General features: G+C 35.3%; 1 protein-coding gene across 1 annotated transcript in view; it reads right to left on the bottom strand.

Moving 5' to 3' along the window:
- Positions 1–1610: 1610 nt before the first annotated feature.
- The window catches only part of ssp6 (PDZ domain-containing short spindle 6), a 66492-nt gene continuing 53712 nt past the window's right edge, over positions 1611–14390 (bottom strand). Inside the window, exons 4-6 of the mRNA XM_090380071.1 lie at positions 7684–7844; positions 3966–4032; positions 1611–2161 (exon numbers count right to left, since the gene is read on the bottom strand). Of these exons, the coding sequence (XP_090236197.1) occupies positions 1611–2161; positions 3966–4032; positions 7684–7844 (779 nt within the window). The remainder of the gene's footprint in view (positions 2162–3965; positions 4033–7683; positions 7845–14390) is intronic.

The following is a 14390-nucleotide window of genomic DNA, read 5'->3' on the forward strand; positions in this document are numbered from 1 at the left end:
AAATAAAAACTCTTAAAAACAGCTTAAAAGAAAATAAACATGGTAACTAATGCACAAGAATGAGGTGCCTTCTTATTTTTGTACAACAATGAGAAGCCACCTCATTGCACCAAATTCTGAGTTAATAATATCAAACTGAAACACAGATATAAACTGATGGTAAGTAGATTTTTCCGCCCCCAGCGGCCCTCCATAACTGAGTGGTCAGGAGTAGGAGTGCAGTAGCACACGCTCTTTGAGTAGACCAGGATTCAAGCCCCTGACTGCTAAATACAGCCAATCTGCCAATTTGTATTGGACCAGTGTGGCAGATTATGGTCCATTTCCTCAACATGAATCGTTGAGGAGGCTTCCATCCTGCAGTGGATTGATAATGGCTGCAGTTTACCTTTTTAAGCAGTTTTTACTTATTTAGTTTTATTAAAAAAAGTATTTTTAATAGAGAGCAAGTGTGAGTCACTGGCAAACGTATGTAAAATATATATATTTTTAAAGTAATTCTGTCTGAACAAGTTTCACTGTATATATTTACTGATGCATAATTTTATTTTCATATACACATTGATGGAAGAAGAAAATTACTGTGATTTAATACTTTTTCTAAGAAATACAGACTTTTCAAAGGCATGATTCCTGTCTCCCCTCCCCATCCTTCCCAAGGATGATAATTCTTTGGGAAAAAAAATCATCCTAAAAGAATTTCTAAATTATTCATTTCTTCCACTATGCCATCCTACTGCTCAGATGCTAACGTTAATTTTCAATTTATGACAAATATAATTTGAGGGTCTTCCTAAATTAGAATTTCACTTGCAATGATTCCTGTAATTATATTTTATCCCTCCAAAAATAGGGCTTTTGTGCAGATAAATTATTACATTTTGATTGTAAAAAAATGTGAGGGTTCAATTTATAATATCTACAATTAAAATCACACAAATTTACAAAATCAGAAATTTTCCCTGCTTTGTGACCTCCAATTTTCATGACTACAAAAGATTTAAATTCCACTTATACATGAGGCTGTGCTATTCTCTGAAAAGGATATTCCTCAAAAATAATCAGAAATAAATAAACTTTATGAAACAGTAAATATTTCAGGTCAGCATACAGAAATAGTAATCTAAACATTAATAAATATTTCATACCTTTCAGAAGTAAATAAGTTATGCTACAAAAGTTAGTCAATAATTGTAAAGAGATGTTAATTGCACACCAGTTAATCTACAAAACAATTCGCTTAGTAAGTGTAGCCTAAATGGCACCAACAATTCAAATTTTATGTCAAAATGCTAAACTTCAGAAGGAACGAATAAAAAGAAGGCTACCGATTAAAATTTGGACGAAACATTTCAATCTGCCACCCAAATTTTAAATTCAAGAGAGTCAGTTAAAATCTGAAAGGCTGCTTCAGTAATTTTACAAACCAGCAATATCAAAATTAGTTTCAAAAGTCAAGTTAGAAGACAACTGTTCCTTTGGAAAACCATAGAGAAAAATATTGCTAATTGTTTCTACAAAAGTCATATAGTTCTATTAACTAATTACTAAATTAGTTAACAGAATTATTATTATTCAAGACAAATGCATCCAGGAACTTTCAAATAAAACTACAATCGCGTGACTTCATCTCTGTCTTTATTGTCTTGTGTTACATCTAAGCCTTCAGCATTTTCTGTCTTTCTCGCCATTACTGGAGATTGAATCCGTGAACCCTGACTAGAAGACTCAGAGAAATCTGTGCTCTCTGAAAGACCTGTACTTGACTGAGACTCTAAACAGTCCCAAGATCCCTTTGGTGTACCTAATGTGCCACCTGGCATTGTGGGCCAGGGTCTTCGAACGGCTGCAGCAGCCTTAGGAAGTGTGGCAAACTGCTTATGTGTGACTAAAGGTGAAGAATGAGGTGTTGTACCTTTAATACCAGGGTCCGAATGGATGGAACAGGTCATGAGGCTACCTTTGTCCCATGTTGCTGCATTAAGGCATCCAGGCTGAAAACTCAGGCAGCTAATAGTATCCTCAAAAGCACCTTCTGGAAGTGCTGATGTATCGGAACCGGTGCAGCTACGTAAGCTACAAGGGCTAGGAGGCACTACTGAATGTAGTCTGGCTACCATGCAGGGGCTTGAAGGAATCCTTGCTCCTCTTTCCTTAAAGCCTAAAAATGTACAAAAAAATTACACAATTTTTTCCATACTAGAATAGAATATCCAAATTCAAAAATGCTTTTTGTATAATATTTAAGTATGACAGTTATTCTAATTCCCTTAATATTCATCTATTGTAACCTTACAATAATATCGCTGATATCATAAGTTGACTGCAATTGAAATATATCTACAGCATATCCCATAAGGGGTGTTTAAACTACAGCAAAGAAACTTAAATTATCTTTTAAATTAGCATTTTTCATTTGGAGTATTTGGCAGAAATACACAGGAAACTTGCTACTGATTTCTAGCTACATATCAGAAATGTAATTTTTATGCTGTTATTGCAATGACAGATGCATTTAGTTACTAGAGTACATATTCTTTTTGCAACTACATTATAATTCAAAATTAAATTATTTGCTAATAATATAAAAACAAACATTTAACATACGATCTTTATGCATTGTTGTTGCCAATTTATTCAGTTAACCAAGTAGAAGTCACATGAAATCATATACTGTATAGTAAACTCTCGAGGAAAAAACCAAGGAGTTTTTCCATACAAGATATTTCAACTTTGTTGCACATTTTAACTGTATTTAGTAGAGACTACAAATTTTTAATAAAGAGTGGCAAAAAGGTACTTTGGGAAAAACTATAATTACTCTGGAGGGAACAATAGAAGAGTTTGTGAATGAAATAAAGAGCAAAACAGCACAAAAAACATACAAAGGAGAAAAATAACCCAGCACACAACTTCTCTGAGGCTGTATACCTTTAGCTATATCATAACTTTGAATTTCTCTCTTTTGATGCTACTTCTGATTCAGCAAACTTTGTAACTTAGCAAAAACTGTTCTTGCAAATTACAGCTATGTGGCAGCTAGTCATACAGTGCTTGTGTGGGCTGGTTCTAATGTGATGTGCTGTTCACTTTAGAACGGTCAAGAGCAAAGAGAGAGAGAAAATGCCCAGTGTGGGTACAGCTAGAAAAATGCTTGATAAAATCTATGGATAATCTCTTCTGCAAACAGCAACTTATTGATGCTCACAAACAACAGATTTAATCCCATACAGCTAAGGTTTTTTGTTGGCATTAATAACTAGTCATATAGCCAACCAAGTGCATAAATAAAGGGAGAGAAACAACAGTGACTTAAAGTCACTTACTTGGCTTCCCATTCTCTACTAATGCTATGGAAGAGAAGGCCTGGTAAGTGACTTTGAAATGCTTGTTATTTTTCTATCTGCTATAGTTATAATGGCAGCAGCAAACAGCAGACTTGGTGATCTTTGTTGTTATGTGTGAGCAACTGAATGAATTTCTCCACAGTGCAATAATAAAATCAAAATGGCATTTAAATTGATGAAGACTACATATGCTTTAAGAATAGTTATTTTTTCAATCTTCCAATGTAAAAGTATTTTTGCTCTGAAGCACAATTACTGATATTACTTGTGATACTGTGCATTTAAAATTAATTAATATTACAGTCAGTGTTCTGCTACAACTGTCTGTCACAATTAACAAATTGATAGGTTACTTACATTTTAACCACTAACACTCTTTTAATCATTATAAATGTTTACAGATGTAAATAAGTTTAGTTGTTGGTGCTTAATATTCGCATAATGTGAATATTAAGTATACCTTTCTAAAATTCAGAAAATTTTAAAATCTGGTACCCCTCAATCCTCAAGAGTGTCAGATTTTAGAGTTTACTGTAATATAAAATCTTTATTCTATAACAATACTACTTTTATTTATTTTAAAGAAACTCTAGGATGAAAAACATAAATGATACTTACTCTGCATCAACTTCCGTTCTTTTTCACAAAGCTGTTCCAGTTCATATTTCTTTTCTTGTAATAATCTCTACATGATACGAAATTGGTTCTAAATTATTATCATTTTCATGAAAACTAAGTAAATGGATTAAAGATAAATTTAATTTGAAAGTCCCAGCTGTCTACCCAAGGAACAATCTAAAAGTTCACAATTTCTGAACTTTTTGCAAGAATTCAATTTTCATATTTAGCAAATCAAACATTCATTCCTATGATCTTTGCACATTGACACATTATGATTCCTAAATATACTCTAATCTTAACTGTACAGGTTGTACATAACTTAAGATAATTTTTTAAATATGTTATACTAGCATAAGGTCCATAATCAATGTGTCACTTTTTTTTTTTTTTGAAAATCTGTTAAAAATTTTCGCTATCACAGTGATCTGATAGTAATAAGTATAACAGATTTTAAGAATGCACAACAATTTGGATTTTAATGACACCTTCCTTTCATTACCTTCTCTCCATGCTAATCCAGCGACAGCACTAGAGTCACACATTACACTATCAATGGCACCATTCAGATAACTAGAAGTGATAATGGGTATAAAGTCAAGTCATGCTTCCTATAGCCAATTTTCTGGTCTCAAGCAGAATATAAATCTGAAAAGTCAGGATGAAATCCTATCTTTAAACCTTCATTAACTCCACACAAGATGGGCTGGTCTGCTGCTGAGACATTGCTGGTCTGCAAGGAAACAAAAGCATTCCTGCCCTAGTCACTCATCCAACAGATGGCATTGCTTCCACCATTACTATTATTGCAGTTGCGGCAATAGCTCTTACCAAGGCAGAGAGCTGCTTTCAGTCTGTTTTCCCAGTTGAGTGGTTGCACAATAAATGGGCTTTCAACAACACCTTCCCTTCTATCTGTGCTAATCAACTGATAGCACTAGTTGGGCTTCACAATGTCAATGGTACCCTTTAGATAAATGGAAGTTATCATGGGTGTGAAGCCATGTTTCCTAAGGTCAATTTTCATCTGGGGCTAGACCAATCCAGGAAGGTGCCTAGCACTTGGACTAATAGATGGCATCTGCTGGCCAACAGAATATACTCTAATCATGGCATATACTCTGGCATGGCAAAAAAAAAAAAAACCTGCAACAACCAGCAACAGTGTAGGCCAGATCACCTGCTTTTGAGCTCACGACAGCAAAGAATGAAGGGAGACTATTGTCATGTTCTGAATCTACCATTCAAGCATGCCTACCTAGATCAGCCCTACCTAATCTGGTTTGCATCACAGGCATTTAGTCAAGGCCACATCTGAATACTTCAAAGAGCTCAATTGGTTCCTCAGTTGCAATGCAAAGCTGCAGTTGCTTTGCAAGGAAAATTTTATGTCAGACTGTATCATAACTTTTAAGTCTTTTTCATCTTGAACCGCTTTTAGCTCCTCTCCCCCGGCTTATACGTGACTCCAAGATTTCTGTTCCCCAAATCAATAACCTTCTATTCAGAAGCATTAAACTTTAATTGCCATTTTTTAAACCATATACGCAACCGATCTAAGGCTTTTTAAAGCTACATTGCCTGGATTGGATTTTTAACCACCTTTCCCACCTTTGAATCAACAATAAACTTTAACAGCTGCATTGGATACCCTCGTATCATTTATGAAAATTAGAAATAGGAGGACTCAATGCTGGTTCCTGAAGGACCCCACCTGTTGCACTGGTCCTCCTGAAGACTGATCATTTAAGACAACTCTGTCTCTCATCTTTTAGACAGCATGCAATCTAGTGTAGGATCTTACCAGTAACTTATAGACAGTAGTATATAAGAGATATAGATAAGAGACAGTAGTATATACTTATAGATAGTAGTAACAGTAGTATATAAAGGCCTTCCATGAAGGACCATATCAAAAGCATTATGATTATAGGAAGCAATTAGATGGAGGATGCCTTAATAGCTTACTCTGGGAATTCATTATTCTTATTTTATTTTTTTTTCACAATAACAGTATATGACATGTCAGATGCTGGAGATGTTGGGAAATTTTGGGTAGAATTATCCTGAAACATCCAGTGTATATTCCTGACTTTGTTCTGCATGATTTAAACTTATATTTCCCAAAAAAAAAAAAAAAAAAAAAAAGGAGTAATTTTAAAGACATGTTAATGATCAACAAGCAGTTTGGGACTTGTCATGTGCAGAAAGTTTGGTTTCCTCAAGATGCATGAACAATTGATTAAATGTTTGGACAAATGTCTTTTTTTTTTTTAGTGAATATATGGAAAAATAGTGCAAAGGTATCTATGTACAATTTCTGCACATTTTGCTGTATTTAGCATATTTAAAATCAAGTTCTTCAATAAAATTTTGTTGCCAACCTCCGCAAATCTTATTTTACAATAATATCAAGGGTAACATGGTTTACCCTCTCTACATCATGTTAAATATTCTGCTATTTAATTTCAGAGCAGTTGTACTTTTTTCCATTTAAGTTAAGAGATATCTTACATGATGTTGTCTTGAGAATATATTTATAAAAAAAAGAAAAAGAAAAAAGTTCTTAAATTTTATTGCAGCAAAATTGAAAAAATAAAATTACCATATTTTCCAGACTATAAGACCACACCCTTTTTTGCTGGAAAATGTTTCTTTAAATTCATGTCCTATGGTCCAACAGTAAAGGTACAGAAAGTTCAAGTAGTGATTTTTCCCCCCTTTCACTCTCGCTGGAGAAAGCATTGTTAAACTGTTCATTGGACCTTCTAAACACTAACTCTTTTAGTGTGTGACAATCACTTTAGGCCACACATAAGGGAAGCAATAAAAAGGATAACTGTTGAATTAGCTGTGATTCCAGGAGGCCTTAACTAAGTGCAGCCAGTGGATATCAACCACAGACCACCATAACTAAACAAAATCTTTTCTATGCTGTTCATTGATCTAGCTTTTAAAATGTTTCTAAGAAATTTCAGACATAATTTGTGGATCGCCAGGGGTCCTTGGACCACAGTTGAGAAATACAGCTTTGGAGCATTCCTGTTTGAAGAATAGACCAAATGTACAGAGGCACTAAATCACAATTTAACACTAATAGGATGAATGAAGCAACCAACGAACACATTTCTTGAAAGACTTAGCAACTGCCTTGTGTTTCAACTCCCACTAATTTTTTGCCCATTCACATACTTTGAAATTGTTGCTTCATTTCACAAGCATGCAAATGTGATCAATGGTTGCTTCATTCATCCTATTAGTGTTAAATCATGATTTGGTCCCCCCCCTCTATCCACAAATTCCCTTGAAGATACAGAACATGATGTACACACTGAAGAAAGTAAAAAGTTAACGCCATAGTTACTACTGATGAATGCAACAGTAGTGACAAGTTTTTGGCTTTCTAAGACAAGTAAAAACTTCATTATACACTGACATTTTATTTAATAAGCACTTATGAATTTGTGCTTCAAATATATGCAATAAATTATTTTTAACCTGAAATTTGCTTTCTAAAACATGGGTGCATCTTATGGGCCAGTACATCTTATTGTCCTGAAAACACAGTACTCTTCCACAGCAAAGCATGAGACCATCTGGTATTATCTAAATTAGCTATTGCTTAAAATTTTTTGTCCAGGAAGGAAAAAAGAAAAAGGATAATTACAAGAACAATGAGGCAAAAAACATTAAAGACTATATTTTAATTACTTCTTACTTTTAGTTGCAAATATTTCATGTGTAACTCTACTTTATGGACACAATCTTCAAAGAGAACAACCATACGCATCGTCTTTTCACAGCTTTGGATAAAATTAACTAGAGTTTTATGGTCAACTTTTTCCATATCGTGACCATTGATTGATAGAATTACATCACCTGTTTAAAAAAAATTAATTAAATTTAAATGTTTATTTGTCAGAGTTGTATTTTTAAGGTTAAATAAGCTAAGCAGTATCAACTAGTTAATCAGAAACAAAATAACATTCCTCTAATCACTGAGATTTAGGCCTTATTCTTGCTTCTCCAACATTTCACAGTAATATTCTTCTCTAACTCAGCATATCAAGAATGAAAATTTTATGGAAACCAATATCCAGCAGAGAGTAAAACCCCACTCTGACTGACTGCATGATAGTGATACAGTCAGTTAAAGCCAAACTCATTAGAAAGAATACATATAGTCACCATAGTTACTGGAATGTTATAAAAGGAAGGGGAAGTGTCACACTGTGAGAGAGAATCTTTTATTGACCACCTTCAACCGTAACAGTTACAAGTTTGGATAGTGTAGCAATGTCCCTTTACGGCAAAAAAAGCCAGGGATTGACACAGAGATGATGACAACCAGATACATTACAGAAATAAATAAATTGACATTAATGATATAGGACATTAAACAATTAAATAAAATAACATCAAATGACATAAGACATTAAATAAAATAAGATGACAATGACGTACATCATTACAATGACATTAAGTTGACATGAAATGACATTAAACAAAATTAAATAAAATAAAAAAATGGCATAACCTAACATTAAAATTAAATAAACAAAATGACACTTGATACATATACATTTTAAAGCCCTGATTTTTGTCCTCACAGTTCATGGGAGAGAACAGCATGAACAGAGGTAGTTGATGCACATACCTCTAGCTCTTTCCCCAGAATGCTCAGTAATTAATAAGAACAACAAAGTGGTGATTCAAAGGCATGCTAGCTTGGATGCAATGAGTAGGCTTTTCATTTTGCACTGTCCAGACCATTGTTGACTATTCCCTATTGGCGGCAACCGGGATTGAATTCACACGTTAGGATGGTTGCGATGACACCCTCAGTCTACGATGAGTGATTGGGGACCATGGGATGTGTGGGGCCCAGAATTCCATGTCTGCAGCGTTAGTTGACAGAAAATTTCTTAAGGGCAGCATCGATGTCCTGGATTCGTTTGAGCATTTGGTAAGGTAGGTGGAATCCTCCAGCCACAGAGATCCCAGAATGAAGGAAGGAGATATGATGAGTTCAGTCAGCATCTTTACCATAATTACCAGCCTTCTTCTTTCAATGAGAGGGCAGCCTGGGAATTCCCAGGGCCATTTCAGTTGTATATGCTAAGGGAGGCATCCTATGTTTGTAGGATAGGATATAATAAGCGTTCCAGTAGATGACAGTTTTCTACAGTGCCATGTTAGAGAAGCATTTTGATCTGATTATCAGCAGCAACTCTTCATGCATTAGCAATCTCCAGATAAAGGAACCACTAGGTGGCAGCCATCAAAGTGTATTGATGTGTGATCAATTTAAAAATATAACTAATGTTAAAGGTAAAAGGGAGGGATTTTGCTTTTATAAAGGTGATGAAAATGTTCTCAGACAGTTTAAATTCCATTCATTGACCAACTGATGATGTTATCAAATGCAAATTCTAAATGGGAAGTAATCATTAATGATACTAGTCTTTTTATATCAACTAAGTGAAATTGTTCAAGGCTTAGACCTAAATGGATGTCAGATGAACTGATGAGACTAGTGGCAGAAAGAAAAGTACACAGGATATATATAAATTGTCAGGAGATGCAGAAACCAGCAGTAGCCATAAACTAGTCTGCAAGGGGGGTTAGGCAGATTATGAGACATCTCTCCCAAAGAATGCAAAGACTTCTTTATTTATGTTAATATTAGAAGAAAAGGGATGAATTATACTGGTCCACTAAATATGAATGGTATAGCTGTTGATGACCCTGTTCAGGTTGTTGACAAACTGAATGGATATTTGCATCTATGTTCACAAAAATTAGGAACTTTTTTTTAAGGATGGAGATGCCAGCAAGTATACCAAATTCTAATAGGGTACTAAATGATTTTGTGATAACTGAGAGGAAAGTGGAGGAGAAACTAAAAGTAAATAAAGTACCTGGAGTGGATCAAGTTTATACAATTATATTATGAGATGTAGCAAAAGAGGTAAGCAAACCTTGAGCTATAATTATGAGAGAGTCCTTGGAATCAAGGTAGGTCCCTATGGATTGGAGTTGTGTGAATGTCCTCCCCAATTCACAAAGGGGATCAAAAGGTAAAGTGAATAATTACAAACCTGGAAAATAATGGAGTCACTAGTTAAAGTAGTAATGCAGGACCATCTAGACTGGAATACAATTATACTGCAGTTGCAAGATGGATCTGTTATGGGGTGATCTTGTCTGACTAATCTGTTTGGATACTATGATGCACTAATGAAGCAATGGGATACAAAAAAAAAAAAAAAATTATATATATATATATAAATAATATTTACATCATATAGTTGGATACCAGAAAAGCTAATACTGTTCCACAAAAAAGACTGCTGCACAAACTGCAGCAGTGTGGTATTAGGGACAACTTACTGCTATGGATACAGAAATGGTTGATTAGAAGACAGTGGTTATCAATGGGCACTGCCCTTCTTAGATTGATGTTATTAGTGGAGATTCCCAGGGTTCAGTGCTAAGAGAATCACCAAGGAAGAGAAGAATGACGATATGGGTGTGCCAAGCCCATACTCACCAGATGTGAGCCCCTGGGGTTATGATACTGCAACAAGATCTAAAATAATTAGGCTGAGAAGTGGCAACTGAAGTGCAACATTGACAAATGCAGTGTACTGCATATGGGTAGCAATAATTCTAAGAAAAAGAAAATGCTGCTTGCAGCCAGACATGAAGTTCTCTGAACAGTGCAGAAGGGCTGCTAAGCCAGCTCCATGGGATTCTATCAATGATATACAGGAATTTTGCCAGCAGGTATAAAGGGGTAATCATTCTACTGTAGAAGGCAATGGTAGGACCACATCTTGAGTATTGCATGCAAGTTTGGAATTCTCATTTTAAGAAGGATGTGGATCTGTTAGAATGAGTACAGAGAAGAGCAATGAGATTAGTGAGGGGGGGGGGGCAAAAAGAGTATTCTTACCAATAAAGGGTACTGGAAACTACACACTTGTTAGGAGATCTGACTGAAGTGTTTATAGCTTTGAATGGATTGAGTAAGCTAAATGTTAATGGCATCATTACTCTTGCATAGACAACAAACAAGGAGGGGCATAAATTTAAATGAGGGATGGTTGCAGGACCGACGTGTGGAAATTTGCTTTTGGTCAGAGGATAATTTGAATAATTTTAGGAAGAATTAAGATAAATTAATAGAGGGGATGGACAGATGATGTGGAATTTTTTTTTTTTTTTTGCTGATCCTGTATAAATTTGCTTTCCTTGCATCATTTGCCACTGCTAATATTAATACTGGATTTAATGTGATCTTTCTAAGTTATCTATTTGCTATGACATACCGTGAAACAATTTTTATCTCTGTTAATCCATTGGCATTTTGGTGATTACACTGCAATTCTGGAAATCGGCAAAGGATGTTTATAATACTTGCAGGTTCCGCAACAGAGGCAGAAATTGTTATTGTTATTTGGTTTTTAGGAGCATTAGCAACTAAGGCCATATTGCTCTGAGAATATGCCCACCTGGCTACGGAAGCACCTAGAGAGACAGAAATGGGGCCGCCGTAGCCTAGTGGTCAGGCGCGCGGGTGCATAAGTACACGTGCCTTGAGTGACCGGGGTTCAAGCCCGTGACTGCTGAATAGGTGCTGTTTCTTGTATTCTGTCTATCTTGTTAACTCCTCAGACTGTTTGGTCGTCCCGGAGTATAAACAGAAAATTTATTTATTTAAATGTGGTTAAAGTACCAAGCTGACCCACAAACCTTTCAAGATCAGTTATCTTTAAATATGTGAAATATTTACTTTGAGCTTTACAAATGTCTCTGTCTTGACCAGCTTGGCACATGATCAAGAGGCAGAGACTGCCAAAGAAGTCCAAAGAAGAATTGAATAGTAATTTTCTGGGGATGAGGAGTAAGAATAATTGGAGATTTTTTCCCCTCAGATTTTAGTCTTCTGCAATATTTCCCTATTGGTACTAATCTGCTCCAGTAATACAGGGAGCTGCCAATTAAATTTTAAATTACAACTTTCTTGCTTTACAAAATACATCTGGCAACAACTAGTACTTTTTCAAGTTGACATGTGGACTGTACTCACTCATTTTGTTGCAAGAGTGGTCAGATGTTGACAGATGCTTGGTAAAATATCATATCACTAAAATCATATACTATTTATCCTGTGGGTGCACAGGTAACAATTATAGTACAAATCGGTTCTGCACTATCAGCCTTCCATTCATTATTTCCCTTCTTGCATTCCTATTCCCATTTGCCAGAATAACACTCTTTTTATTTTTCCCTTCTTTCTAATGCTTACTTGACACCATCAAGCCACCTTTTTCTTGGTCTGCTTCTAGGCCTATTACCATTCATTTTTGGCTTGAATAGCTGTTTAGCTAATCTCCCTTCTATCATTCTTTTTACACACTCGTAGCATGCTAAGTTTGCTTTAATACATTTGATTCAGCATTAGTTACAGAGAAATATTTCTTACTTTTTATTTCTTCATTTGTAATATGGTTTTTTTATCTGTTAATTCTATTTATTTTACTTAAGACTCTTATATCTGTAAATTATAATTTTTCATGAATTCTTTTATTTCTTATCCAATTCTCAGCCTCATAGGTTAAAATAAGTGTAAGAACTATGCTAAATGGCTAATTTGACTTAAATAATTTCTCTTTTGTTCAAATAAACTTGCTTAAGTGCTTCCTGCACTTTTTTTTACTTATTTTGTTGTTTATCCACAGGTATCTTTCATGCTCATTAAAGACTTTCTAGGTATAGAAAATCACTAACTTTTTCCAATTATTGATTATGTACTCCATGCTCAACTTTCATAACTTTTTTTGTTTCAGTGTAACTGATTTTCATGACAAATTTTCTAAAACTTTCAGTTTATTCAGAGATTTCCGAAGTTCTTCCATATTACTATACAGCAGCACAATGTCATTGACATATAATAATGATATTGATCAAATTTGTAGAATCTTTTTAGGCAACTTGAATTGGCAAGCAAGTGTGAATGTCTCCATTATGGATGACTTCAATTTACCTCTTATAGACTGTAAACTGTGGACTGACATATATCATGCAAACAGTATTGCTACCCATCTGGAAGATTGTTGTTTATTCCAATGTGTCAGAAAGAGTAGAGGGTACTCTAATATCCCAGACTTAGTTCTCACTGAGGAACCAATATTCTGTAGATCACTGAAATAAATTAGCTACCAAGGAGGCTCAGATGGAAAGTTTGGTTAAACTGAAAACACAGAAGTTGTTATTTTTTGTTTGTTTGTTATTTGGTTTTTAGGAGCATTAGCAACTAAGGCCATATTGCTCCGGGATATGCGGTGGTCATTCCCTTGACCTTTCCGCATCCTCCGTATTTGGTGGTGATGGGCTCGAACCCCGGTCTAATCAAGAAGCATGTGCTACGTACTCTGCTCCTTCCTACCTGGCTATGGAGGCGCCTTGGTTTTTAGGAGCATTAGCAACTAAGGCCATATTGCTCTGGGATATGCGGTGGTCATTCCCTGACCTTTCTGCATCTTCCGTATTTGGTGGTGATGGGCTCAAACCCCGTATTTACCCGGTCTAATCAATTTACCCGTTCAAACCCGGTCTAATCAAGAAGCGTATGCTACGCACTGCTGCTCCTTCCCACCTGGCTACGGAGGCACCCGAAAACACAGAAATGGATGATCACTATCTGACAATAGGAAAAATGCGTTTTTTTTTTGTAGAAGCAGAAAAAAATAGCTTCCTTGAATCATTTACCTATTCTAACATTAATATTAATTTAATGCTTCAATCCCATTGGAACTGTGCATAATCACAGTAAGGATGAAGGACTGATAATTACAAAATTGACAAATGTCTTATTTATAAATCTTGAACAAAGTCAAAGGATCTCTAGTTCTTGATTCAAAAACATTATTGCAAAACAAACAATCTAATTTGAAAATGAATATTATTACAGAATTTCAGGTATTTAAAATAGCCAATAAGCAATCCTCTAAATCTGCTCAATCCTTCCTTTCTTCCAAGCAGATAACATAAAGTGTGATAAGCTGCCTTAATACTACTGCTTAGGGATAACAACATAATGTTACCACCCCCCCCCCCACCTCTCTCATGAAAGCCAAATCAAATGGAAATTTTGGGGGTGAAGGAGAGAACAATACAGCAGGTTGAGGGGATTCTTACGCTCTTATCAACTGAGGTGGAAATTTCAGGTCGCTATATGAAGTTTGTTTAAAACAGGCCTGCTGAGGTGGAAATTTCAGGTCGCTATATGAAGTTTGTTTAAAACAGGCCTGGCTAACCGTGGCCTGCCCGATGATTTTTATAGTACTGACTACATCAGTGGGAAATCATTCACTAGCTGCACTATGCACGATACATAATGAGAAATATAATACTAGA

The sequence above is a fragment of the Mastigoproctus giganteus genome, chromosome 8, assembly GCF_048544385.1.
Source record: "Mastigoproctus giganteus isolate SK-2022 chromosome 8, ASM4854438v1, whole genome shotgun sequence".
Taxonomy (NCBI): Eukaryota; Metazoa; Arthropoda; class Arachnida; order Uropygi; family Thelyphonidae; genus Mastigoproctus; species Mastigoproctus giganteus.